Genomic DNA, 25,446 nt, shown 5'->3' with positions numbered 1-25,446 from the left:
AAAAAAAAAAGCTCACTTTAGAAAAATAAAATAAAACAACACTTCAGGTCCCAGCATTCCATATAGGGGATACTCATTCTCTGTCTCGGAGTCTGCTGCTGCCGCATCACAGGCCAAGAGAGGACTTGAGCCTCACTGTATCGTCTCCAGCCAAAGCAGAACCCAAGAGGTAAAGCACGTGTGCGTTTCAAGCTCATCACCATGAGCCACTGAGCACTTGCAGATGTCATGGGTCAGAGATGGTCAAGAGATAGTTTTGTCTTCCAAATGCCTACAGGACAAGTAGTCCACTCTGTGTGCTGACACTTCATCTCAGGCTTCGCCTGCTGAGCTCCCCTAAGCATGCGTCTCCTCCTAATTCTTTACATCGGTCCTTGGTGATACCTCCCCCCGCCTGGAGACTCCTGTAATCTTTGCTTCTCACCTGGGTACATCCTCCCCTTCCCACCCCAGCTTCTCATGTCTTCTTCCTTCCCCTCTTCTTACCCATCGCCCACCCCTGGCAGAGAGCTCATGGCCTCTGCCCCAACTCTCCCAGGAAGCTGCCAGCTGTCCCCTCTCCTACCACAGCCACTATACAGACAGACAGTTTCTCCTGGATCCTTTCTGTGACTAGGGCTGTTCCACACCAATGCTGCTTTGTCAGCCTGGATTTTTAGAGTGAGGATGACCCACCAAGGGATGCCCTAGTGAGCAAGAATTAACCACCCCATCGGATCTCAGGGTGGCTCATTCTCACAGCAAAAGCTAGTCTTTCCTGAAACATGCAATCTACCAACCCGAACCCCAGGAGTAACAGTGTGTGACAAGTAACAGCATGCTGGCTCACAACGGTCCACTTAAAGAAATGATGAGGTTTAGAATAACGCAGGGTCATGAACTGCTAGACACGGGTGTAATTGGACGAGCCGTTTGCCTTTCACCTGCTGTTTCAGTTTTCAGAAAGCTGCCCAAAGTGATTGCAAAGCCACTTGCATTTTTGTTGGCCTGGTGCAGGGAGTTGGCACTATCAAGTGGTCCCTTGCTGAAGCCACGTCACTACTCATGTAGCAAGCACAACAAGTCAGAGAGAAAGGAAGTGTTACCACGGGACTTCTTAGAATGCCTGCAAGGAGAGGGGACAAAAAGGGAACAGCTGTTTATAAACACAGGGAAGGGAGCCAACTCTGCCCCAGTATCATCGACTTGGTGACTTCTCATTGCATAATCGATGTAAGGATTAAAAAATGACAAGTCCCATTTTGTGTAAGCCTGAAGGAGGGTTATATTCTATGCTTTGGGGAAAAGTCTCACAGAGTAACTGTGCCCTTACAGGGTTCACAAGCTGGCCCCTACAGCCTGTGTTCTGGGAATGCTTCGTGCTCTAGCTAGGCAAATTCTTTCATTGAAGATACTCAGAAATTTTTCAAATTAAATTGGGAAAGTGTATATAATTTTATATAAAAAAATCCAGGTTTACATGTCACATTGGTAATACGGAAGGATTTACCGCCACAAAGAATGTTCAACTCAATTCTTTTAGACTGATTATGCAACGGGACAGGACTTAGCACATAATCGCATTTCCAGAATGTTCCATCCCAACCTCTCTTCTGTAGAAGTGGCTTGTAAGGTTAGATTTGTTTTGGTGAAAGGATTAAATATTCAGAAGGCATGACAGAGAAGTAAAATCATTTTCCTCCGAGTGACTATAGCTTCATGAAGAATGAAGTCAAGGACTGTGGTTAGGTTGGTGGCTTGGAAATAAAACGCACCTTTTCTTACTCTGAATTTACCATCACCAAGAAGGCTGCTGGGCAGCCGCTGATGGCTGTAAGTTACATCAGAAAGTGATGAGCCATTATTTAGGGCCAGAAAGAGGATCCTACAGACACCTACTGCCAACCCCACTTCACAGGCAAGAATGAGATCAGGAAAGACGGCGTCTCACTCACTTTGCTGACATCACCAGGAATCGCCAGAACTGGGACAACAGCCAGCACTGCAAGGCTGATTCTGAAACATCAATGCAACAGGGAGCCAAACACCTGGATGCAAGGAGGAACTCCAGAGAGCATGTCCCACTGGTCTCAGTGGGCGGCTCGCTCCTCATCTGCACAGTGGGGCTGAACACTGCCTGCACGTGGATCCATGACACAGGGTCACTGTCCTCAGACGTTGAAGTAGATGTAACTAATTGTCCTAAACTGTGTAATACTTGGGATATGAGAGGCACTGTCACCTCCTTATTCCAACACTGCTGGGGCAGGGACACCACCACCCTCACTGAACATGGCAAGGTTAAAAAGCCCACCCAGGCTTCCTAGGTTTGAGCCAGGTCTGGCTGACTCTCAAACCCAGTAAGACAACCTTCCTGCCATCCAGGATGTCGGGGCCAAGGGTAAGAGTTAGTACTGTACGCACACAGTCAAATGGAGGAGACCAGTCATCTTACAGGAACTGCATCAAAACAACATAGCTTTTTAGTATTTTCTTAATTTTTTAAAAGTAATTAAAAATCTGTCTTACAATTTTTCAAGGTTATAATTACACTATTTATTTATTTTTTTAAAATATTTATTTATTTGTTTGAAAGTCAGAGTTACACAGAGAGAGGAGAGGCAGAGAGAGAGGTCTTCCATCCGGTGGTTCACTCCCCAATTGGCTGTAATGGCCGGAGCTGCGTCAATCCGAAGCCAGAAGCCAGGAGCTTCTTCTGGGTCTCCCACATGAGTGCAGGGGCCCAAGTTTGGGTCATCTTCTACTGCTTTCCCAGGCCGTAGCAGAGAGCTGGATCGGAAGTGGAGCATCCAGGTCTCAATCGGCGCCCATATGGGATGTCAGCGCTTCAGGCCAGGGCATTAACCTGCTGTGCCACAGTGCCAACCCCTATAATTGCATTTTTAAAACTAATTTATAGTCCCCTATCCTTTTAAAGAATGAATCATTGATAAAACAGTGCTGTCCACAACAGTTTGGGTTTTTCCTAGATGTTCTTGGGCTGGCATTGGTGCACAGTTGATTAAGCCACTCCCCAGGATGCCGGCATCCCACATCAGATGGCTCAAGCACTTGGGCCCCCATCATGCACGTGAGTGACCCGGATGGAGCTCCCAGTTCCTGGCTTCAACCTGGGGGGCCCTGGACGCTGGTGTCATTTGGGGAGTGAAACCAGCAGATGGAAGATCTTTCTCTCTATATCCCCCCCCCCCGTGACTCTGCCTTTCGAACAATTCAAATAAATCTTAAAAATTGTTTTCATTTGTGTGAATTATAATTTTGATTAATTTTTATACTATCTAACCTAGGTAAACTGAAGTTTCCTTACAGTCTTGTTATGACAACTGTGAAGTGAAACCTGAAATTCTCCATTCAGTTTGGCCTGCATTCACAACAGCACCTCATCTGGTTAACCATGGAATTAAATAACCTCACTCATCATATGATGTCACGAGCAGGCTTTGTTAGGGTAGACATTCAATTACTGATGTCCTATTTGTTGTTTTTTAAGTTTTTCTACAAGTTGTAACATTTTGAAGATAAATATCTACTCTTTTCCCCGAGTAACACAGTTGATTTTCTCAAGGCCAGGGGAAGTTGGCGGAGGAGGGCTCCCACTTGAAAAACTTTTGCCAGTTTTTGTTTCACTGATGACTACCAAGTAAAAGTCCATGGTGACTAATTGGCAGCACCTGCCTGGTCACTCCTGCCCCCCTCCCCCATCCTAGGGTAAAGAGGACACCAAGAGCTTAAGTCATTAAAATATTAAATTCTTTGTATTCACCCCATCACCAAAAAAAAAAAAGAATCACTTCTGGTGGATCGATATGGCAAATGAGTAAGCCAGAAGATGGCGTTGAAGATTAGCAATCACATCTCAGAAGGCGGTCGCCTGGCGAAGTCTCAGGAAGGCTCCGGGGCTGCCGTTGTTGTGAGCCTCTAAGGCAGGGATGGATGAGTGAGGAGAACCCGTCCGCTGTCCCGCTGTCCGGAAGGCTCTTGCCGGCCGTTGCTGCCTCTACCAGTCTGTGTGGTGTGTGGCTTTGACCACTCTGGGGAGAATGAACCTGCTCAGAGCTATGGAAGGTCACAGGAAGACCGTGACCTTGCCCTTGTTCAGTGATGGGTACCAACTGCCCGGCCCGTTCCCAACAAGAAGGAGGCGCCCCAAAATATCTGTTGAATGAATTAATCAGTGAGCGGGGAGGAAGAAAGAAAGAAAAACAGGTTATGACCAGATCGCTTTTCCTGTAATGAAACCCCGTTGTTTACAGCACCGCACGGGTCTGATCATGGAAAACTTCGCTCGGGTGAAATAAAACATGGCATCCTGTTCACTTCTGAGAAAGGCCTCTGGTTTTAGGAAGCCTACAACCGATCCACACCCTCGCGGCTGTTTGCTCCAGCCTACACTTACGTGGGTTTTTTTTTCCCCTTCCACTAGAAGACACTGACCTAACCTAGCAGATGAAAAGAAACACTGAGACAAGTGAAATCTTTGACTGGAGCTGAGCTGGGCGGCGATGATCTAAGAACTCGAGGGTTTACCTGAACACAGGCTCCGAGCATCCCCCCGCCGAGGTGAAAGTTCAGAGGGCGAAAGGTCGGAGCGCGCGGCGATTAAAGGCAGCTTGGCCCACCCGCTGCAAGCCCACTGGAGCATCACTGCTCTTATTTCGGGCACTTCCTACCGGCGTGGAGGTGCACGGCCGTGTCACTCCGAGGTGACCTGAATCCGGAAGTGACCGAACACGTCGGGGTTCCCTCGCCCCCTCCCCGTCACCGGGTGCTGGTGGACACGCCGGGGGCCCCCACTCGCCACCAGGGGCAGAGCCAGCACGCTGAGCGGCCGAGGCGGCCGGGCCATTTCCTAGCGCGCGCCCCGGAGGCGCCGACCCTGGCCCCCGACCTCCCACGTGGGAGCCTTCCCGGGGTCGTGGGGGACGGCGCCGGGCGAGCGGAGCCCCTGCGCCTCGGCTTCCCGCTCCGGCACGCCCCCCACCCCCACTTCCCGCCCGGGCCACACCGCGGCCGTCGGTTGAGCTGTAGGTCGCGCCTGCTGCGCTGCGCGGCCGGTCCCGGCTCGGAGGCGACAGCCCGGCTTCGCGCCTCGCCCCTTCGCGGGAAACGGCCCCCGGCCACGGTTCCCGAGGCCGCGCGGGCCCGGGGCCTGCGGAGCGCTCTCCCTCGGGCTAGGGTGCTCGCGGAGGGCGCCTGCGGCCCCGGCGCGCGCGCGACCTCCCCCACCGCCCCGCGGGCGGAGCCGCCCCCAGCCCGCCCACCCCAGGCTCCGCCCCAGCGCGGCTTTCGAGCTCTATAAAGTTCCTCTTTCTCACCTCGCAGTCTTAGTTTCTCCACTTGAACTTGGCACCCACCGCAGCCCTCGACTCCCAGTCCTGGGCGAGGTAAGGCCTGGAGTCGGGCAGGAGGAGGGGGCGCGAGGCCGGCGTGGCAGAGCCAGGAGGTCCACTTGGTGGTGGTGGTGAGGGTCCGTCCTGGCGCCGCGCTGGGGAGACCCCGGCTCGGCTGTAGGGAGAGCGCACCCCAGTGGGGCGCCCCTGTTTCCACCCCACCTGCCCTGCGCCCGGGCGCCTGGGCCGGCCCGGAGGAGAGCAGTGCGGGCGCTCTCAGCATCCTCGCCACGTCCCGGGGGCGCCGCGCGCCGCTAGGCAGGAGCTGCCGGGCCAGGCGGGGGCCCTGGAGTGGCGGACGCCAGGCCGCCTAAAGAACTCCGGCACAGCGGCAAGTCTGCCCGCGGGGCACGGCCCCTGGACCTATCAACTCCGGGGCGACACTCCTGCGCCCGGTTCCTAAGGGACCCACACTCCCCGCGACGTCGGGTGCGGCGGTTACCGGCTAAGGGACGAGCAGCCCGGAGCTTTGCCGCCTCAACCCTTGCCCCGTGCCCTCCCGGGCTCCATCCCCGACCGCCGGGGTCCGGCTGCGGCTCTGCACGCCGCCGGAATCTCCCGCTGCTTGGCCGCGCTCTCTGCCTAGCGCCGGCTGTCGGCCACTTGTTGCTTCCAGGGCCGCTTAGTCATCATTAGCCAGGGGTTGTTGGGGGGCTAAAGTGTGAGTGCGGGACGCGACAGCTGGAGGCGGGGAGGAGCTGGGTCCTCCGCGCGTGGGGGCCGCCGAGGGAGTGTGAGCTGAGGACTGGGCCAGAGTGAAAACGGGGGGAAGCAGGAAATGGGATGGGGACACCCCGGGAAGCGCAGGGAGGCGGGAACGGCGATCGAGCCGCCAGAGGAGTTGGGGAGCCCCAAAAAGGTGTGCGTCCGGGGAGCCCTTAGCTCTGTGGAGTGTGCGAGAAGGTGGGGCCGGAGGAGGGCCTCCACGGCGGGCGCGCTCGGGATGCTAAGGTGCCTTCTCGGGGAGTGGTCCTCTGGCCCCTGACCCTGCGCGCGCGCGCTCCGCAGCCTCGGAAGCTCGGGGGGCCGCGTGCTCACTGCCAGGGCTCTGGGGCGGCGGCTGACGCCCGGCTCTCCTCTGGCCTGCAGCGCGCGCGGCGAGTGCGGGAGGCGGATCCGGGGCACGCCGGGCATGAACCTGGAGGGCGGCGGCCGGGGCGCGGAGTTCGGCATGAGCGCGGTGAGCTGCGGCAACGGGAAGCTCCGCCAGTGGCTGATCGACCAGATCGACAGCGGCAAGTACCCGGGGCTGGTGTGGGAGAACGAGGACAAGAGCGTCTTCCGCATCCCCTGGAAGCACGCGGGCAAGCAGGACTACAACCGCGAGGAGGACGCCGCCCTCTTCAAGGTGGGCGCGCGGGCAGGGCCGGGGGCGGGGGAGGCAGACTCGGCCCCGTGCCGGACTCCGCCGAGCGGGCCGGGTGGAGGGAGGCGCGGGTCGGGCGGCCACGGGCGAGGCCGTGCGTGGGACTCGGCTCCCCAGTGATGCAGTCACCTGAGAAGCTGAAGTGTCCACTCCTTGTCCAGACCTGAGCCTGGGACGCGGGCCCACCCGGGGAGTGGGACACAAGACAGATGGTCTTGGGGAGTGGGTCAGGGTGGCGCTGGACGGCCCGGGAGGTCTTAACTGTATCTCTGCAGGCTCCTTTATTTCTCCTCCTTTGGCCAATGTATGTCTCACCTGTGCAGCCCTGGGTGCGTCTCTGACCCCACTGTGTGCACTGTGTCTCTGACTCTCATGTGCAGCCCTGGTGTGTCTCTGACCCTACTGTGTGCAGTCCTGTGTTTTTGACTCTCATGTGCAGCCCTGGTGTGTCTCTGACCCCACTGTGTGCAGCCCTGGCTGCTTTTTTGATCTTACAGTGTGCAGCCCTGGTGTGTCTCTGACCCTACTGTGTGCAGCTCTGTGTCTCTGACTCTCATGTGCAGCCCTGGCTGCATTTCTAACCCTACTGTGTGCAGCCCTGGGTGCATCTCTGACCCTACTGTGTGCAGCCCTGGTGCGTCTCTGGCCCTACCGTGTGCAGCACTGAGTGTGTTTCTGACTCTCATTGTGTGCAGCCCTGGTGCATCTCTGACCCTACTGTGTACAGCCCTGGTGCATCGTCTCTGGCCCTACTGTGTGCAGCCCTGAGTGTGCTCCATCTGTCTCTGTTCTCCTGTCCCTGACGTTGTTTTCTATTTTTCTCCCTGAGTTTCTCCCTCTGGATTTCCACTCCCCACTGCTGCAGGTCTCTCTTCTCTCTATTCTAGATCTCTCAGCCCCTCAACTCTGCCACTCTGCTCTGGTTATTCTGTCCCAGAGCGCCTCTCTCTCTCTCTCTCCTTCTCTCTCTCTCTCGGTCTCTCCTTCCTTGCCCTCTACGAGTGCCGCCTCCATGACTGTCTTCCCCAAGGGAGTTTACCCAGTGCACTGTTGGTTGGGACCCAGCCCCCACGTGTGGGCAGAGCAGGGGAGGGGACTTTGCTGTCAGGGCACCCAACTGTGTGACCATCCATCTGGACTCTGAGCAGCTCTGTCCCAGCCCCAGCGAAGCCTGCCTCAGACGCTAGTGGGGAGGGCCAGTGCAGGAGCCTCCGCATACCTCCCACTTCCAGAACTCCCAGCAATGTTCAAAGCAGCCGTTGCTAACTTGGCAAGGACAGGCTCCAAAGTGAAAAAGTAGTTTTCCTAGAGAACACCTGTTGTGTCTCTGTCTCAGGCTCTGAGCCCTAGGTACCATTCTCTCTCTCTCCCTCTCCCTCCCTCTCTCTCTCTCTCTCAGAACTTCAATTCCTGCATTCTTTTTTAAAAAGACCTGCATTCTGACTTTTCCTGCTCTTTCTTCCCCGCCAGGCTTGGGCACTATTTAAAGGCAAGTTCCGAGAAGGCATCGATAAGCCGGACCCTCCCACCTGGAAGACGCGCTTGCGCTGTGCCCTGAACAAGAGCAATGACTTTGAGGAGCTGGTGGAGAGGAGCCAGCTGGACATCTCAGACCCCTACAAAGTGTACAGGATCGTCCCCGAGGGAGCCAAGAAAGGTAGGGGCCTCCCTGCACTGGGGTCCCAGCGGAGAATCGGCCTCATGCTCGCAGGACCCGCCTCTCCGGGAGCCACTGGCTGCCTTTGCCTTTTCCATAGCCTGCCTGCCTCCCGCGTCCTGTGTGAGCCCCCCAGGCTCTCGGGCCAAGCTCTGTGGTCAGAAGTTGCGGCTGCTGTGGCAAAGGTGTAGGAAGATTTCTCACACCCCAAGCGTCTATGTGTGTGTGTGTGTATGTGCATTAAGTGTGTGTTTTCCAATTAGTCCAGTCTATTAACAAAAGCTTGAACACGTGTCTAACAGTCGCTAGGAAGGAACGCTCTCGTAGAAGGGAAGTGTTGGCAGTATATTACTACCACTTATGATAACAGAATGTCACCTTGTCGAGTGTGATGTGGTTAGCGGGGTGGGGGGGGGCGGTGCTTGTTAAGAATGCAGATCCTTGGACCTGAGTGTCTGGACCAGACTCCAGGAACCTGCATGTAAACAGAGCAGACAGATGACCTCACCTGGCAGGCATCTCACTGCAGGGCCATCGAGTCACAAGGCACATTTGCACGCAGCGCTTTCATTTGTTTCTGTCCCTGTCCCACTGCAGTGCCTCAAGTAACTGCCCAAGAGACTTACTGGGGGGAAAAATGCCTTATTTGTCAACACCATGCTGTGCATTCTAAGAATTCAAGCCCCAGGTATTTTTCCAAGACTTGACGTTGAATTCAGTCAGTTCCTTTTTTCACTCTGTGCCATTTCCCTTTCTCCCAACCACAAAGGGGCCAAGCAGCTCGCGCTGGAGGACCCACAGATGACCATGGGCCACCCTTACACCATGACGGCTCCCTACACCTCGCTCCCAGCCCAGGTACGGCGGAGGTCACACGGCTGGGTCTGTGTGAAGCCACACGAAGCTGGCTGGCCCCACCGGGCGGGGAAACCGCGCCAGCAGCAGCAGCAGCCGGGATGTGTGCTAGGTCCAGGCAGCGTGCCTGTCCACGTGGCGCTCCTGCTGGAGTGGGCTGAGTCGGGGAGGGCCGGGTGAGATGCCTGTTAGGATGCACTTCTCCCACTGACCTTCTGGGAAACAGGCCTTTTGTGCAAGTCCAGGACTCTGGAAGTGCTGTTCTGTCATGTGAAACCACAAGGCAGCTGATCGCCCCACCCCTCCCGCTGTGAATCGCAGCTCTGTCCCATCTGCTTTGGAGGGTAAGAGGCGAATCCCCCTGCAGCACTCCTGGTGCCAGGTTTAACCATATGATGAGGCTTTGCAGAAATCACTCCTTAACAACAGTGTCTCCATTGTGCTTTTTATTTTTTAATTTAATTTTTTTTTGATCCTCCGTGGCTGGCTTCCATCTAGTACGTTGAACGATTGACTCCAGCTTTTTCGGACGATAAATGATCTGGCTGCCAACCAAGCAGGGATTCCCTGAGGAGCTGGGAGGCTAGGAGAGCACTCTCCCACCCCGCCCACCCTGCCGAGTGCCGAGGTTCCCATCGCAGCTCCTCCTGTGTTCCTTTAGCAGGTTCATAACTACATGATGCCGCCCCACGACCGCAGCTGGAGGGATTACGTCCCCGATCAGCCACACCCAGAAATCCCCTATCAATGTCCCGTGACGTTTGGCCCCCGCAGCCACCACTGGCAAGGCCCAACCTGTGAAAACGGTAAGGAGAGTGAACTTGGCCGCAGGGCAGTGAGGACTCCTCCCATCCTGTCCTGGGCTGCACCGTAGCACATCAGCCCTCCTCAGAGGCTGCTGGAATAGTGCCAGTGCAGCAGAGAGAGGGACAGGGGACGGAGAGAGAGAGAGAGAGAGAGAGAGAGAGAGAGAGAGGTCTTCCATCCGCTGGTTCACTCCTCAAATGGCCACTACTGCTGGAGCTGGGCCGATCTGACGCCAGGAGCCAGGAGCTTCTTCCAGGTCTCCCACGTGGGTGCAGGGGCCCAAGCATCTGGGCCATCCTCCACTGCTTTCCCAGGTGCATTAACAGGGAGCTGAATTGGAAGTACAGCAGCTAGAACTCAAACTGGCACCCATATGGGATGCCAACAATGCAGGCAGCAGTTTTCCCACTATGCCACAGTGCTAGGCACCAGAAGGCTTATTTAAACACCCCAGAGAACATTCCAGGCAGCCAGAAATAGAGGTGATTGTGGTAGTTCACAGAATCTAACTAATATGTCCAGGTGACCCATTGACAGTGAAATGCTGGGGTTCAATTCCAGAGCTCAGGACCCCTAGGCCCAGCCTTCCAGACAGAATGTCAGACAAAAAACCAGCTGTCTGCATTTTCTTTGAAATTATCTTGTTAACACGCAAACTTTTTGCATCCTCCCTGAACAACCTTCACGGTGTTTATAATCTTGATAGAGTGATGGATTTTGGCAGCCATCCCTCCTGGATTGCCTTCAGTGCTGCCTGAGGGCCACGTGATCTCACTAGTCTGTTTCTGTCTACCCATCTGTAAAATGGGTACATGCTCCAGCAGTGTCCGAGCCCTTCCTCTGCAGAGATGCTGGGAGGTGTTGGAGATGGTCTCTCTCGCTAACTGCACTCACTCTTGGGGCTAGAGGTAGTGGTAAGAAGGCCATGGAAACACCATGAAAAAATTTAGACGGCCTCCCCCGGTGCCTGCCTAGTGGATACTCCCAAAACTTGCCCATTGCCTGTTAGATGTGGTCCCGGGTCCCCAGGAGTTCCCCAGCCATCAGACGGAACTGTGTCAGCAGGAGAACTCGGAAGCTCCACGCAGAGGAAAGTTCACAAGCTGTGTTCCCTGCAGTGAGACAGCTCTGAGGACGTTTGGGTTCCTTGGCTAGCAGTGCCGAGCTCCAGTGCACACTGGCCTTTCGTGTGTTCCAGGAGAGCTTGCTCCCTTGTGGCTCGCTCACGTTCTTTCTCCCACTTACATTCAGGTCACTCTTGACTCCTGGTAGTGAAGAAATGCATCATGATTCAGTGCTTGCATGGAGTGGCGTGTTTATTTAAAAAGCTTGTAATTCAGTTTTACTGGCTTTTCTAGAGTGATTTGCAGCTAAGACTGGTTTTCCATGCCGTAGCCGAACAGTCGGCCGATGCTAAAGCAGTTTGTGGAGTTGGGACTTGTGTCCAATGGAGCCGGCATTGCTGACCTAGTAGCTAGTTAAGAAGTAGCACTTAGAATGGAGCAGAACAGAATAGACACCTTACAGCGCAGAGAGTGCCAAGTGCAGTGCCAGCACGTTGGGTTCTGCTACATCTCTATTCCTGTTCCACGCAGCCCTCAGTATTGTCTGGAGACGGGCTTCTCTCCTGAACCCAGAAGTAGCAGGCAAGGTGCATGTGGGCTAAACAGCATGTCGGCTTTTAACCAGGCTCCCTGGCTCCAAAACTCACCTGACCTGAGTGCTTAGCTCTGTCGTCAGCTTGCCGTGTGGCCAGGGACTCATCCACCCACCTCTCTCGGAGTCTCAGTTTCCCAGCGTGCAGATGGGGGTGGGGGGAGGGGTAGAGGGGGAGGGAGAGAATGAGCTCTGGTTTCCTTCCAAAGCTGAGCAGCAGCCCTTCCTCCCTCAACTTTGGTTTTCCCAGCTGCACTTGGCTTGTCTTGGTCTCACAGGCACGGGTCCTGGTGCTTAGAGAGTGCTGGGCGTGGGTTGAAAGGTCCCTTCCAGGCTGCGTGCCCGCCCCAGGGGCCTCCCGGCGTGGTGGACTCTGTGTAGACATCATCTGATTTCTATTTGCAAATGCAGGTTGCCAGGTGACAGGAACCTTTTATGCTTGTGCCCCACCCGAGTCCCAGGCTCCCGGGATCCCCATAGAGCCAAGCATAAGGTCTGCTGAAGCCCTGGCGCTCTCAGGTGAGTGCGGCGGTCGGTCCCGGAGGCGCCTCAGCCAGGCCTCTGCTGCGTGGCGGCAGTGGGGGCTGGAGGTGTAGGAGCTCCCCGTCCCCCAGCTGGCACGGCCTCTGCAGAGGAGCCAGGCTCCCTGTGACTCGGACACTGCCAGTGCTGGTCGGAAGGAGGCACGGCTGTGTGCAGCCCAGGTGCTTGCCAACACTCCACCGAGGTCTTGCCAGTGTTCTCCCAGTGCGAAGCGATCTCTTTTTAGGAAAGCAACTGCACTTCTCACTCTGAAAAGCTCATCCTTTGTCCAGGCTCAGCCATGACCAGACCTTCCGCACCTGCTTCTGGGGGTCATTGTCTCTGGAAGACTCTGGTGCCCAGAAGGGAACACACACTCTGGTTTTCCCCTGAACTTGAACAGAACTTGCAAACCAATTACAGATTCAATCAGGTTTTCTAAAAGTCCCATCTCTAAAAGAATTCCTGCACCACAGAAATCATACCTGCTTTCGGGGAGACCCCGAAGGCTTGTTTACAAAGCACATGCGGTATTACCTGTCATGATTTCATAAAGATACTATCTTGGCTTATTTCAAGTGGGATTGGGATTTAGCTTAAAAGTGAAGAACTCCGACATTCTCACCTCATGTCCTGGCCACTTTAAAAATCGGCTAAAGGAAATACAACTCAATTCTGCAGGCTCAGGGAGCTGAGACTAGCGGCAGGGTCCTGGCTCTGCGGGAGGAATTCCCTGGGCAGAGGCCCTCCTGAGCAGGGACACTTGGCTCTGCGTTTAGAAACTTTCAAACCTTTTTTTTTTTTTGAGCATCTAAGACTTGTGTGGGTGCCTGTCGTGTAGGAAATAACAGCTATTTATAACTCAGCACCTCGTGATCGCTGATGACATTCAATGAAATGAAACCTGCCCTGGGAGTCACCTTGAGTGGCCAACACCCACTCTCCTCGGGTGCCTTCTAATGTGCTCTGTTGACGGCAGCAGAAATCGAAGCGACAGTGATGTGGGTTAGGTCTCAAAACCTGCCATTGAGGAATAAGAGGGTTTTGTGGGTTTCTTTTTTTGGTGTGCCTGAGAGAGACTGATGATCAGCCGTGAGCTCTTTTCACAGAGAAAGGCGATTCCCATTCATGTTTGAGTCCCATCAGTCCGTGCCCGCGGGATTCCTGCAGAGGCTGCCCTCTGCATTCCCCCGGGAGCCCCTCACAAACATAGTTTGAACCGTCAGTGTATCTGGGTGAGATGGGCAGGCGGTTCCCACGGTTAGTAAAATTTTCATGAATGAGCTCGCCTGGTGGAAAGCTTTAGAAGGCGCCCTGTTAGGTCGTTTTTAGACGCCGCACAGAACTTGGCGGGAGTCTCACAGACTTTAAAATCAGTGTTGCTACTCAGAGCATTTTTCTCAATGATCCCTTTTTTTCCACAAGGAGTCATTTTATGATAAAAAAAAATCGCACGTGTCCCATGTAGAAAACTCATTTAAAAATCAGAAAAACCAAAATGGAAAGTTGAAAACATCCCCTGCACCGCCTGGAGCTCGTGGCTCTGAACACCAAGTGTCCACCTTGCCTGCTTAGTCACCTACAGGTGACATACGTGTTGCCTCAATGACATCACAGCGTAACTTAGGGAACTTTCACATGTGTAGAGACGCTTCCTTTTTTTTCAGACCCCTGTTATTTATTTATTTTTTTTGCTAATAGAAATTAAATTTGGGGCTAAACTTGTCCAAGATCAGAGTTGGTTTGCTTAAAGATAAATTCTAGTGTGTGACACATGCCTCAGTATTTAGACAAATGAGACCACTCCTACTGTCATCATTTAAGAAAAAAAAATAACTCCGTTAAGTTTTTAGCAAGGTGCCCCCTAACAAGACTTGAACACGCTTTTCAGACACTTAATGAAAAAATCCACTCTCCCTCCAAAAACCAAATGAGTCCTAAGGCCATCCAGACTGAGACGATACTGGGTGGGCCAATTAAGTAGGCTTCTTGGGGTGTGGAATGCACGCACGCCGTCTGCGAGTCGCAGTGAGAGGAGGGTGCTGCCGGGCTCTTCTCCCTGTTCCTGGAGCATCCGGGACGCTAGTCTGCCACCAGAGGCTCTGGCAGAGTCAGCTGGGTCGCTCAGCCCTGCCTCCACGGCTCTGTTTGCAGACTGCCGCCTGCACATCTGCCTGTACTACCGGGAAATCTTGGTGAAGGAGCTGACCACGTCCAGCCCCGAGGGCTGCCGGATCTCCCACGGACACACTTACGACGCCAGCAACCTGGACCAGGTCCTGTTCCCTTACCCGGAGGACAATGGGCAGAGGAAAAACATCGAGAAGCTGCTGAGCCACCTGGAGCGGGGCGTGGTCCTCTGGATGGCCCCCGACGGGCTGTACGCCAAAAGACTGTGCCAGAGCAGGATCTACTGGGACGGGCCTCTGGCCCTGTGCAGCGACCGGCCCAACAAACTGGACAGAGACCAGACCTGCAAGCTCTTTGACACACAGCAGTTCCTCTCAGGTACCGCATCTCAGCTGGTGGGGCGGAGGAGGTGGTGGCATTCCTGCCGCGGGGATCAGAGACGGCAGGGTCCCGCCTGTCGGCCATAGAGTCCACTGCCGTGGTACCGGAACAGGTTTCTGTCCCGTCCCGTCTCTTCCTACCTCTGAAGTCTGCTTTGCTCCTCCCGAGGCTGGCAGGAGAGGCGGGTCCGGCTGAGCTCGCCCTGGCGGCCTGTGGCACAGGCTGGCGTCTTGAGATTCTGGCGTTCAGCCAATGGCCCTTCCTAACGGGGCTCGGTCTTCTTGGCCATGTGAGCTCCGAGGGCGTATCTGCTGACGTTGCACTGCTTTTCGGGTTCCTAGAAAAATGGTAAAGGTTAGAAGTCTATTGTTAACATTTTTGGTTCTGAGATGTGTCATCCTGAGCCGACGCCGCCCCACAGGTGGGGCCAGGGCCAGAGTGTGCTGAACTGATTTAGCGCGGGGGACGGTGAGAGGCTTGTCACAGGGACTCTGCTCATCACATTTTCCAGGCCCAGCGCCCTGAGCTGCCCTCGTTTTGATTTCATGGCGGTTAATCTTCGCCAGGCGCTGTTTGGGTGAAACTACTGACCGCGTCCTTGGCGAGGCTCCGTGTGCAGAGGCTGGGGCTGAGAGCGCCGCGCTGCCCACCTGACTGCCTGCTTCTGCCCCTGCCTTTCCGGAGGTCCCGCCCCCTCCGAATCACCCGGTCCTTCGAGTTTTCGCGTGGCTTCCACGTCCAGGACGTGCGTGTCTTCTCACCGTGTGTGGCGTGTTGTGTGAAATACGCACACGCCGTGGGGCGGCTCGGTGGAGCTGGGTCACGTCCGCGTCCCTCCACATAGTCAGCCCCTCTGGTTCTGTGCAGGGCACACATAAAGCCCCTTAGCAATTCCCAGGAACCCAGGACACAGGGGTCACCTGTGCTCTCAGGGCACACGGGAGCGCTCCCGAGGGCATTCCTGCTTTCCTGCTGGGATCTTGTGTGACCGATGTCTCCCCTCCCACTCCCAGGCCTGGTGGCCGCTCTTCCACTGCTCAGCTTCAGCGTGTTCAGCGGTTTAGATCAGGCACTGTCTGTCCGTCTGCACCTGCTCGTTCCACTTAACCTGAAATCTGCCAGGTTCACCCATTCTTTTTTGTGACTGAAGAGTATTCCGAAGTGTATTTATGCCACACTTTATCCATTCATCCACTGATGGAAACCTTCATTGATTCCATGTCTTGGCTCTTGTGAATAGTGCTGATATATACATGAGAATGCAGAAGTCTCTTTGAATTTCCTTTGAATAGACCCCGTAATGCATTTCTGGATCCTGAATGTTCTTTTTCATTCATTCAGTTTAGTCTAGTTATTTGAGATACAGAGACCGGCATATGGTGCTGTCATCCAATAGTTCACCACTCAAATGCCCACATGGCCAGGCCAAAGCTTGTAGCCAAGAACTCAGTCCCGAGCTCCCATGTAGGCTGCAGGGACCCAATTACTTGAGCCATCTCCCGGGGTTCTGGAATTGAGAGTGGTGCTGGGACTTCAACCCAGACACACACTGACATGGCATATGGGTGTCCCAAGTGGCATCTGAACCACCACACCACTGAAGGTACTTGTTTGATTCGATGCATTTAAAATAAAAATAGGAGGCATCTCTGTACTCTTGGCATGTCAACATGTGCTCTGCCTTTGGGGCTTATGTGACCCAAGTCTGCATAAGCTCCTCCAGATTCTCCTTTGAGTCCCCAACACAAACCCACCTGTGGGAAGTCTTCCCCAAGACGCATGGCATGGGAGGAGGGGCCTGTTGCTGGGGCTGCAGCACCGTGAGGAGGGCACGCAGGGCTGGGCATCCGTGTTGGAAGCAGCAGGACTGCGTTCCAGCCTCTGCTGGCTCGGTCCTGCTTGTCCATCTTGTAGAGTGCAGTGCTCGTGGTGGGGGGAGGGGCAGAGAGGAGCAAACAGCCTCTGAGGGGCACCCCGTGTCTGTCCCAGAGCCAGAAAGAGAGCACATGCCCTGCAAAGCTAGGCCCCCGCAAGCTTGGGTTTCCCCCAGAGTGTGGATTGGTGTCTTCAGACCTGAAGCCAGGAGAGGGCCAGAGCCATCTACAGGAGCCATCCCAGGAGGATGGGACTTGCCTGTCTGAATTTCAACCACCAGGCAAGTTTTAGGAACAAACAACGAATCCTTGCTTGTGACCGAGTGTAAGGTGACACCCAGAGCTGTGCACAGGCAAGAAGCAGATGCCTCGTAGCAGTCTGGGGTTGTGAATTCACTTGCCTAGACTTTATTCCTTTTAAGATTTATTTGTGCAGTTGAGAGACAGAGAGAGAGAGATCTTCCATCTGCTGGTTCACTTCCCAAACGGCCACAACGGCCAGCGCTGGGCTGGGTGGAAGCCAGGAACCTGGAACTCCATCTGGGTCTCCCACGGGGTTGGCAGACACCCGGGTGCATTAGTAGGGAGCCGGATGGGAAGTGGAGCAATCGGAACTGGGTGCACACACGGGATGCTGGCACCACGGGCACCTGGACATTGATATTCATCCACGAGCAAGCGTTGTTCTTTCCCGCGGTCCTTCCTCGCTAACCCAGGGCTGTGCTTGCTGGCACTGTTTCCTCCCTGATGTTCAAGGAGGACGCTGTGAACCTGCAGCTGTGACCGCCAGCTCCTGCACGGTGAAGGAGCCCCAGCGAACATTCTCGCGCTGTCAAGTGTTTCAGGCAGGACTTTTTTCAAAGAATTGTGCCAACTCGCCATTCTGATCAGCCCGTGTGGGTGTACTCTCAGACCACGGCAGCACGGTGCGGGTTACACGTTCTGACTAAGTCCGTTGGGTTTGATTTGAATTGAAGAAAAGCAGCAGGAAGTCAGTGAGTCTTGTGAGCTAGCTAGAAACTTCTTCAGTTGAAGAGAGCTGTGGAAATCTTTGATATCTACCCATTCAGAATTTGCACCCCCACAAGGGACAGCCCCCACAGGCACAGCCTGGGGCTGCACATCTGATAAGCGCATGTGCGCGCAGCTGCCGTGCAGGAGGTTCAGGGCCGCAGGGCAACAGTGTGTCTTTTGTGGCTAAGATTCTCAGCTCTTGGTCCTGGAGTGGGAGTCCCGCTGAGCATGGGCGAAGGGACGCAGGTCAGTGTCAGGGCAGAGTGTCTTTCCGAGAGACGTCCTGTTTTCTGCCCTTTCTGGGGTGTGGTGTGGATCCCCAGGACTGCGCCCCAGTGTGACTTTGTCACCTCTGTCCTCGCCTCCAGTGGTAGCTGTGTCCCCAGGGCAGCCGAGAAGTCGGTTCAGGGTGATACAGTTGGGGGTTTTGCTCCCAGCACCCAGTGGGACCACGCTTTCCAGAGCCAGTGCTCACTCAGTCACCACGCTCACACGCGTGTGGTGCCTGGGCCTCCTGGATGGACCGTGTGCACGCCCTAGGTGGGGCATGAGCTGTATTAACAATGCTGGGGGCAGAGACCTGGGGCAGCAGTTCAGACGCTTGGGATGCCCACAGCCCATCTCAGCGGTCCTGGCTCAGCCTCATGACGCCAGCTTCCTGCAACCGAGCACCCTGGGAGGCAGCAGATGGTGGCTCAAGTAGTCGGGCCCCTGCCACCCACGTGAGAGACCCAGATTGAGTTCCTGGCCCCTGGCTTTGCCAGGCATTTGGGGAGTAAATCAGCAGATGGGAGATCTCGCTTTCTCTCTCTCTCTCTCTCTCTCTCTCTCTCTCTCCATCTCTCCTATCTCCTGCTTTTCAAATAAATAAGCAAAATAATGCTGGGATGTCAGAATGTTCTGACATCTTTAAATGAGACTTTCTTCTTCATATGAGTCTTCGGCTTTAACTTGATGCCATTTCTTCGTTTGCCGTTTCCTTCACTCCTCCCGACTCCTGGGCCGCGCGCTGCAGAGCAGGGCGCTGATGCTGTAGGTCTTTCCCCTCTGGAAGAATCCAGCGAGGCAGAGCTAGGGCCATGAGCTTGAACTTGCAATGGTGGAGCAGGGTCAGGGCCCACTGGGGGAGACGCAGAGCCCCAGTTCCTGGGGCAGAATTCTGTGTCACAGTAAGCGCTTGTTTCCTGTTGAACCTGGCACGCAGGCGACGAGGGTTTGTGAGTGTGGCTTTCTTGTGGGCTTTGCAGAGCTGCAAGCGTTCGCTCACCATGGCCGTCCACTGCCGAGATTCCAGGTGACCTTGTGCTTCGGGGAGGAGTTTCCAGACCCTCAGAGGCAGAGGAAGCTCATCACGGCTCACGTGAGTACTCAGCTTCGCTCACAACCACACTGGTTTCCCTGCTGGGGGCAGAGACCCAAGGTCAAGTGACCTGGGAAGGTAAACGTAGCCCTTAAAATAGCTGGGGAGGAAGTGTGGCCCAGCGAGCAGCACAGCCCAGGGCCCCACTTGACGTTCTCAGCCTTGAGTTCTGCTCATCACAGAGCGGGGCTGGCAGTCACGGGCTGGGGCGGGACGGGAGCAGTGTCCCTGACACCAGGGGCCTCCCTTGTCCCATCTGATGTGTTTTCCAGGGCAATTGCTGTAGTCCCATTTTATAAGATTTCTAAAGGACTCATTCTAAATGTTGCCCCTTGAAAATTCTCCATGTCTGTGAGTGCTTTCAAATGCTATCCTGGGAGCTGACATTGTGCCACAGCGGTTAGGCCTCCCATGCAGTGCCAGAATCCCATGACGATGCACTGGTTCCAGTCCTGGCTGCTCCACTTCCAATCCAGCTCCCTGCCAATGCGCCTGGGAAGGCAGCAGAAAATGGCTCAAGTGCTTGGGCCCCTGCCAACCACATGGGAGACCCAAATGGAGTTTCTGGCTCCCACCTTCAGCCTGGCCCCTGCCCGGCCCAGGGCTGGTTATAGCAGTCAACTGGGGAGTGAACCAGTAGCTGGAAGACTTCTTTCTCTGCCACTCTGTCTTTCAAATAAATAACTAAGTAAGTATTTAAAATGCCATCCTAGCTCCATATCTTCACTTGATGGAGAAGCTTTTCCCAAATTCACCTGTATATTTTCGTAGGTGCCCTCCAAATGTATCCCAGTCCCATCTTTAATTCTGGGTTTTCAGAAATGAATTAACTAATGGGCTTACGTTCTTCCGAGGCTGCCTCTTTCAAGGAACTCAGGCAGGCAGGGCCCTCGGAACATTCTCCGGCCGAGTTTAAGACAGATTCAGTGATGGCAAGTGAACCTCGTTTTTCATAGAAAGGTTTATACAGATAACACATAGTGTTAACGTGCCATGGAAAATGGACTCACAGACACCTAAGGTGTTTGAATTAGAAAACTTTACCTTTCTTCCTGTCTTCATGAGGTAATGGGCCCACGTGGTGAGCAGGGCCAGGCAGAAGCACAGCACAGAATACCACAGTTCTGATGAGCCTTTAGTGCCGATGGTATTGAAAAGTGAAAGAAAACACGGTCTCATCCTGAACGCACCCCCCCCACCCCCCACCCCCCCGCTTGACTGTAAAATCCAACCACTGAAAATATAATCCCAGAGGCTTTGGAGCTTCCTCGTGAATCCTGCCCACTGATTGACATAATATTGCTGTAGTCGTTGAGACTTTATTGGCAGTGGGGATTGTTAAATGGCCAGGTAAGCTTGGCATTGGTGACAGCATCTAGGAAAGTGATGCCAAAGCCTGCTTCTGGAAGGAATGGCTCTCTTGAACGTCAGGCAAGGTTGGGTTCACAAACTCTCCTGAAAACACTGTTGTATGGCCCATGAGTTCTACTCATTTCTATTGTGAATTTAATTAATTTCAGGTATTTACATAGGAGTTAGGCTTCAGTTGTTATATATATATATATATATATATATCAAATGTTATAAAGTATCAATTTTTAAGGATTTATTTATTTCAAAGGCCAAATGCCAGAAAGAGAAGGAGGAAGAGAGAGAGAGAGAAAGAGAGAGAGAGAGAGAGAGAGAGAGAGGCACTTCCATCTGCTAGTTCATTCTCCAAATGGCTGCAGTGGAAGGGCTTGGGCCAGGCCAAAGCCAGGAGTCTGGAACTCCATCTGGGTCTCCCACAGCGGTGGCAGGGGCGCCCAGTCAGGTTCAGCTGCTTTCCAGCCATGTGAGCAGGAAGCTGGATTTGAATAGAGCAGCCAAGACTGGAGGCACGCCATTCAGATGCCGCTGTTGTGTGGCTTCTTCCATCCCAAGGCTCCATAAAGGCCGAGTCTTATGTATGACGGAAAGCAAAGTGTCTTAGATGCTGTAGGTTCAGGACAAACTGAAAGTTGAGGGTTATTTTGTTTTTGTCTTTTGGTGAATGTGGCCCACACTAATAACCAGATTAGATAAATCTGAGGCCAGTTAACTTCTCTTTTCCCACAATAGCAATTTAGTTTTTGCGTCTGGTGTCTTTCTTTTCCACTTGACTTGGATTTAGGATTATCAGATTACCTGGAAATCTGAAGTCATTCAGGTTGAGCCCCTCATTCCTATCAAACCGCAGTTGTGGAAAATCATTGCCCTAAACTGCCCTGAATGTCACCTTGGAATTCTTTGCAATTTGATCATTTGTCCTGATTTGCTTCAGTCTTGGTTGGGTCAAGTGGCAGTTGACTTAACACCATGGCCTTTGATCTGAGGGTCAACTCGGAATTGAGCAGATCGTGGTTACAGCTTGTTCCACGTAGGGACTAACAAATAGCTGACTCTTGAGATGGCTCCAGACATGAAATGCTTCCACAAACTGGAGCACACAGCTAGACTTCACTCTCCTGTCCCTGAGAATATGCGAGTTCTTTAATGATGAGTCAATTAAAAAGAGCGCCTTGGTAATATATGTGTTCAAAATCTCTTATTGAAGGTAGAACCTCTGCTAGCCAGACAACTGTATTACTTTGCTCAGCAAAACAGTGGACATTTCCTGAGGGGCTACGATGTCCCTGAACACATCAGCAGCACAGAGGATTACCACAGATCCATCCGCCACTCTTCCATTCAGGAATGAAAGCGCATCAAGACAAGTTGTGCTGTGCAGTTGTAAATATTGGGCGAAGACACCGATTGACTGCTCTCTCTTCCTTCTGAAGAACTCAGAAACGGGGCTGTAAGTCAGCATTGAGAACCGCAGCAAGAACGCGTGGGGAGCGTCAGCTCCACTTGCCTGACAGACGAGCTTACTGCAAAAGGAACGCTAGTCGTCCAGGCCCAACAAGTAGACCACGGCTGCGTCTTTGACGAGAACTGTGAAAACTGACCTCGTGGTGTGTTTACACGTACTTACATGCTGTCTTTTCCTGTGGTGTAGATTAGTTCAGGCTTCAAGACTGAGAAAACTTGCATTTGGGTGTTGACCAGGGACTCAGGAAAAGAAAGCCTGAAAGTGCTGTCCCATTTCTCAGGGAAGGAAAGTCTATAAAGTGGAGACTACTAAAGAATGTATGCATGTCTGCAGGAGCTGCAGTTCTTGCAGGAATGGTTTCCCGAGGGAACTGAGCTGAGTGCCGGCCGAGGCTGTGCCTACAGCTTTGGGTAGCCCACCTCCCCACCTGCCCAGGCTCTCATGAGGGTGGGCCCTCGCCCTGCCTCCCCTCTGCTTTCTCTCCGTGGCCTTCCCTGGAAGCCAGCTGGTAGACTCTGTTGCCAAAAAGCATTAGGGTTGCTCTTGGATGGGACATTTTGATAATGACCACTTAGGAATATCTCTGTTTCCTTGTCTCCCCCCACCTCGGATTCTTTAGAAAGTATTGCTGAAATGATTTTCTGAAAGAAGGGATTAAAGTGGCAGAACTTCAGCAGTACAAGTCCTGAAGATACATTTCTGAAACCCCATGACATTTACATTTCCCCTCTTCTGTTTGTTTTGTTTGGCTATTGGTTAGTTATCCATGGCAACACTACGGGGGGAGCCAGCGCCCTCAGGTTGGCAGACTCTGCAGGACGCACGAAGGCAGGACTCGGATTGCATAACTGCACTCGGAGCACTGTTTCTGCTGAGTTTGTATGTTACACGCTTCCTCATGGCAATCGCAGTATGACGGGGCCTGCCTTACCACTTGTGGACTTTTCTAAACACGCGATTTTACAGAATCCCAGAGATCTATATGGACTTAAGTAAACCTGACCACTTCTCTGTTGCTCATCTTGTATAGACTGGTGCTTTGCTCCAGTATTTTTCTCATACTTTGAAATAATTGCCGTCACTCCCAGGCTTGGTTAAAGATTTGGTAGTCTCAAGTATGTGCCACTCCTAGTTTGAGCTGTATTTTTTTTAATTTGTTCCACAATCCCTTATTAAATGCCTGCTGTATCCCTGGATGACACAGGCTTTATCAAGTTTCATAAGCAATGAAGCATCAGAATGTCATTTCTTTTTCTTCAAATCTTTAGAAGGGAGTTTTACAGCCAAATCATACGTGCTAATCACAGAAAAGCTAACCAGTCTAGAAGAACAAAATAAATAAAGGATCCCTTTTTTTTCCCAAGCCAAATCGTCCACAATAGAAGTTCAGTGGAATCTGTGAACACATTTCACATCTCTATAAACAGACATAAACTGTTTTTAAAACTCCTGGGGTCACACGGTTTTAGGCCATGCTTCTACTTACCAGTGCAGATTTACCTCATTCTTGTGCGGGTGTTGTGGAATTACACCTGCAACGTGCCCACCGGGGCTTCAGAGACCACAGTCGCCACTCAGCTACGACTGGGCAGCCTTGTGTCCCATGAACTGCAGTAATTTATACATCTTATAGATGCACAGTATTCTGGGGTATATTATCCTACGGCAAGATGAAGGCAAACATAGGGACTGCTGTTCCACAGGGCCCTCTTCCCTGGAGCATATGAATCCACCCAGGCCCCACAGTTCCTGCAGGGTCTGTCCCGGGAGTGGGCGTCTTCGGAGTTCTCCAAGCAGATGCTTGATTTCAGTTGCTGTGTGAATTCTCTCCTTTTGCAGGATAGTATGCTGCTTCTGCAATGTAGCTGCATTTCCTGGAACAGTGCTTGTTGGTGGGGCCACTGCTCTTTTTCTGGCCTTTATAGCCGTGTGCGTCGACTTGGTAGATTTTGAGGGTCGCAGCCTGTGGGCTAGGGAGGGAATGAACTTCAGCATGATGAGCTGTGAGCATCCCGACAGTTGTCTCAGGCCTCTGGAAGGGAGTGGCTTCCTCATGCTTTGATTGATAAAGTGGGACTCACAAGGCACAGCTGAGTGTGTCCTCAGGGGGCGATGGTGTGGAAAGAATGGAGGCGCTTGTGGGTCTCAGAAGGGAAAGGCACAACTCGGGCATAGGACAGGCTCTTGGCTTGTTTCTGGCTCTTGAGATAACACATGTTCGGTAAAACCGTGGGCGGTAATGGATGTCTTCTGGAATGTTCTGGAGATCCAGGTGACCAACTCGTTCACGCCTGAAAACTTGGAACCTTTCAGTCCTGGACAACACAAGACATCAGTCGCCCTGTAAAGAACCCACCCAGACCAGTGGGTTTGAGCTAGAAAGAGCCGAGTGCATGGCAAGAAAAAATGTGCAATGCTGCGGTGGAGACAGCAACACGCACCATGCGGTTCTCACCTGTGCTTGCAAAACTTTTTTTTTTTTTTTTTTTTTGGAAAAAGATGGTCCTGCGGCTCGGGTCCACACGAGGCTTCTCTGCCTTGCCATGCCCCTGGAGCAACTGTGGTGGCCTTGGCACTCACACTTCCTGCATCTGTTGATGTCCTGCACCAGGAAGGCCATGTTCCTTGCAGCAGCCTTGTTTTCAGTAGAAATCCAAGATGCAGCTCGAGGTCCCTGCCTCCGTCTCGGTGCGCGTTCCTCCCCACGGCACCTGCTCCGCCGAGACGGCGCGACTCCGTAAGGGCTCTTTCTCTTGCTTGTTTCAGACACCTGAGACTCGTGCAGCAGCCGCCCCAAGGCTGCACTGAGGCTGTTCTGTCAGATGTAGCATTTTGCAAGTGGCTTTTCACACACCCCGTGGTTGAGGTTGAGCGCTGTCAGTGCAGGTTTGCTTCGTCCACCCTTGCACTCCATGGTGAGTAGCCCACCACATGAATGCAGTCGTCCTGGTATTTATTTTCACTGCTCTTAGGAGCATGCGCACGAAGTGTAGCTGAAGTGGAGAAGAGGGAGTGGAAGAGGAAAGAGAAGGACCAACAGGCCAGTACTCTTCCGGTAGAAAATCTTACTTTGCTTCCGAATCTTTGAGATAGGAGGACCTGATAGGCAGTGGGGTTCACTTCCGTCTCCCCTTTACTGTGCCCGCCCCCTTCCTATGGTGAGGGCACTGCTGGTGGGTAGGACCAAGTGTCCTGGCTTAAACCCCACGCTCTGCTGGTCCTACGCTGCTGCTGGGACTTGCAGAATGGCTCAGAACTGGGCAGAACATTCTGTGGACAGTGCTTCTAGAACATTCTGTGCTTCTAGATGTCATGAATTTGGATGTACATTGCCTTTCTGATCTGTGTGATAAAGCTATATGTTTAGGTAGTTGATAAATAAAGACTTTTTAAAAAATACATTATGGAGAGTGTGTATTAAACCTTCATCATTACAGCTTCTTAAATACTCCCTCGTCCTGTTATGGTCTCAGAGAGAGGCAGCTTCAGTACCCAACTTCCTTCCTGGCCACGGTTCGTCTCCCTGAAATCAGATCTCAAAAGTGTTCGCTTGGTGTTTTTTTTTTTTTTTTTTTTTTTTTTTTTTTTTTTCAAGAAAGCA

General features: G+C 53.2%; 1 protein-coding gene and 1 long non-coding RNA gene across 4 annotated transcripts; one reads left to right on the top strand and one right to left on the bottom strand.

Moving 5' to 3' along the window:
* Positions 1 to 3,736: 3,736 nt before the first annotated feature.
* Positions 3,737 to 4,708, bottom strand: LOC138849847 (uncharacterized). The gene is made up of 2 exons (XR_011389077.1): positions 4,528 to 4,708; positions 3,737 to 4,031 (listed from the first exon to the last, which is right to left on the bottom strand). It is a non-coding gene; the product is annotated as an uncharacterized lncRNA (long non-coding RNA).
* Positions 4,709 to 5,262: 554 nt separating this feature from the next.
* On the top strand, positions 5,263 to 25,244 carry IRF4 (interferon regulatory factor 4). 3 transcript variants are annotated; one of them, XM_008248487.4, is made up of 9 exons: positions 5,263 to 5,384; positions 6,480 to 6,738; positions 8,227 to 8,413; positions 9,183 to 9,271; positions 9,933 to 10,074; positions 12,143 to 12,250; positions 14,408 to 14,761; positions 18,900 to 19,012; positions 21,588 to 25,244. In XM_008248487.4, the coding sequence occupies exons 2-9, from the start codon at positions 6,523 to 6,525 to the stop codon at positions 21,729 to 21,731; spliced, it is 1,353 nt and encodes a 450-aa protein (XP_008246709.1). In that variant the 5' UTR covers positions 5,263 to 5,384; positions 6,480 to 6,522; the 3' UTR covers positions 21,732 to 25,244. The 3 variants fall into 3 exon arrangements, with proteins under 3 accessions (XP_008246709.1, XP_002721677.1, XP_008246711.1); XM_002721631.5 differs by having other exon boundaries at positions 9,930 to 10,074; XM_008248489.4 differs by lacking the exon at positions 12,143 to 12,250 and having other exon boundaries at positions 9,930 to 10,074.
* The last annotated feature ends 202 nt before the right edge of the window (positions 25,245 to 25,446 follow it).

This window comes from Oryctolagus cuniculus, chromosome 5 (assembly GCF_964237555.1).
Source record: "Oryctolagus cuniculus chromosome 5, mOryCun1.1, whole genome shotgun sequence".
NCBI lineage: Eukaryota > Metazoa > Chordata > Mammalia > Lagomorpha > Leporidae > Oryctolagus > Oryctolagus cuniculus.
Note: the sequence above shows the minus strand (reverse complement) of the source record. Positions and strands in the feature narration are given on the sequence as shown.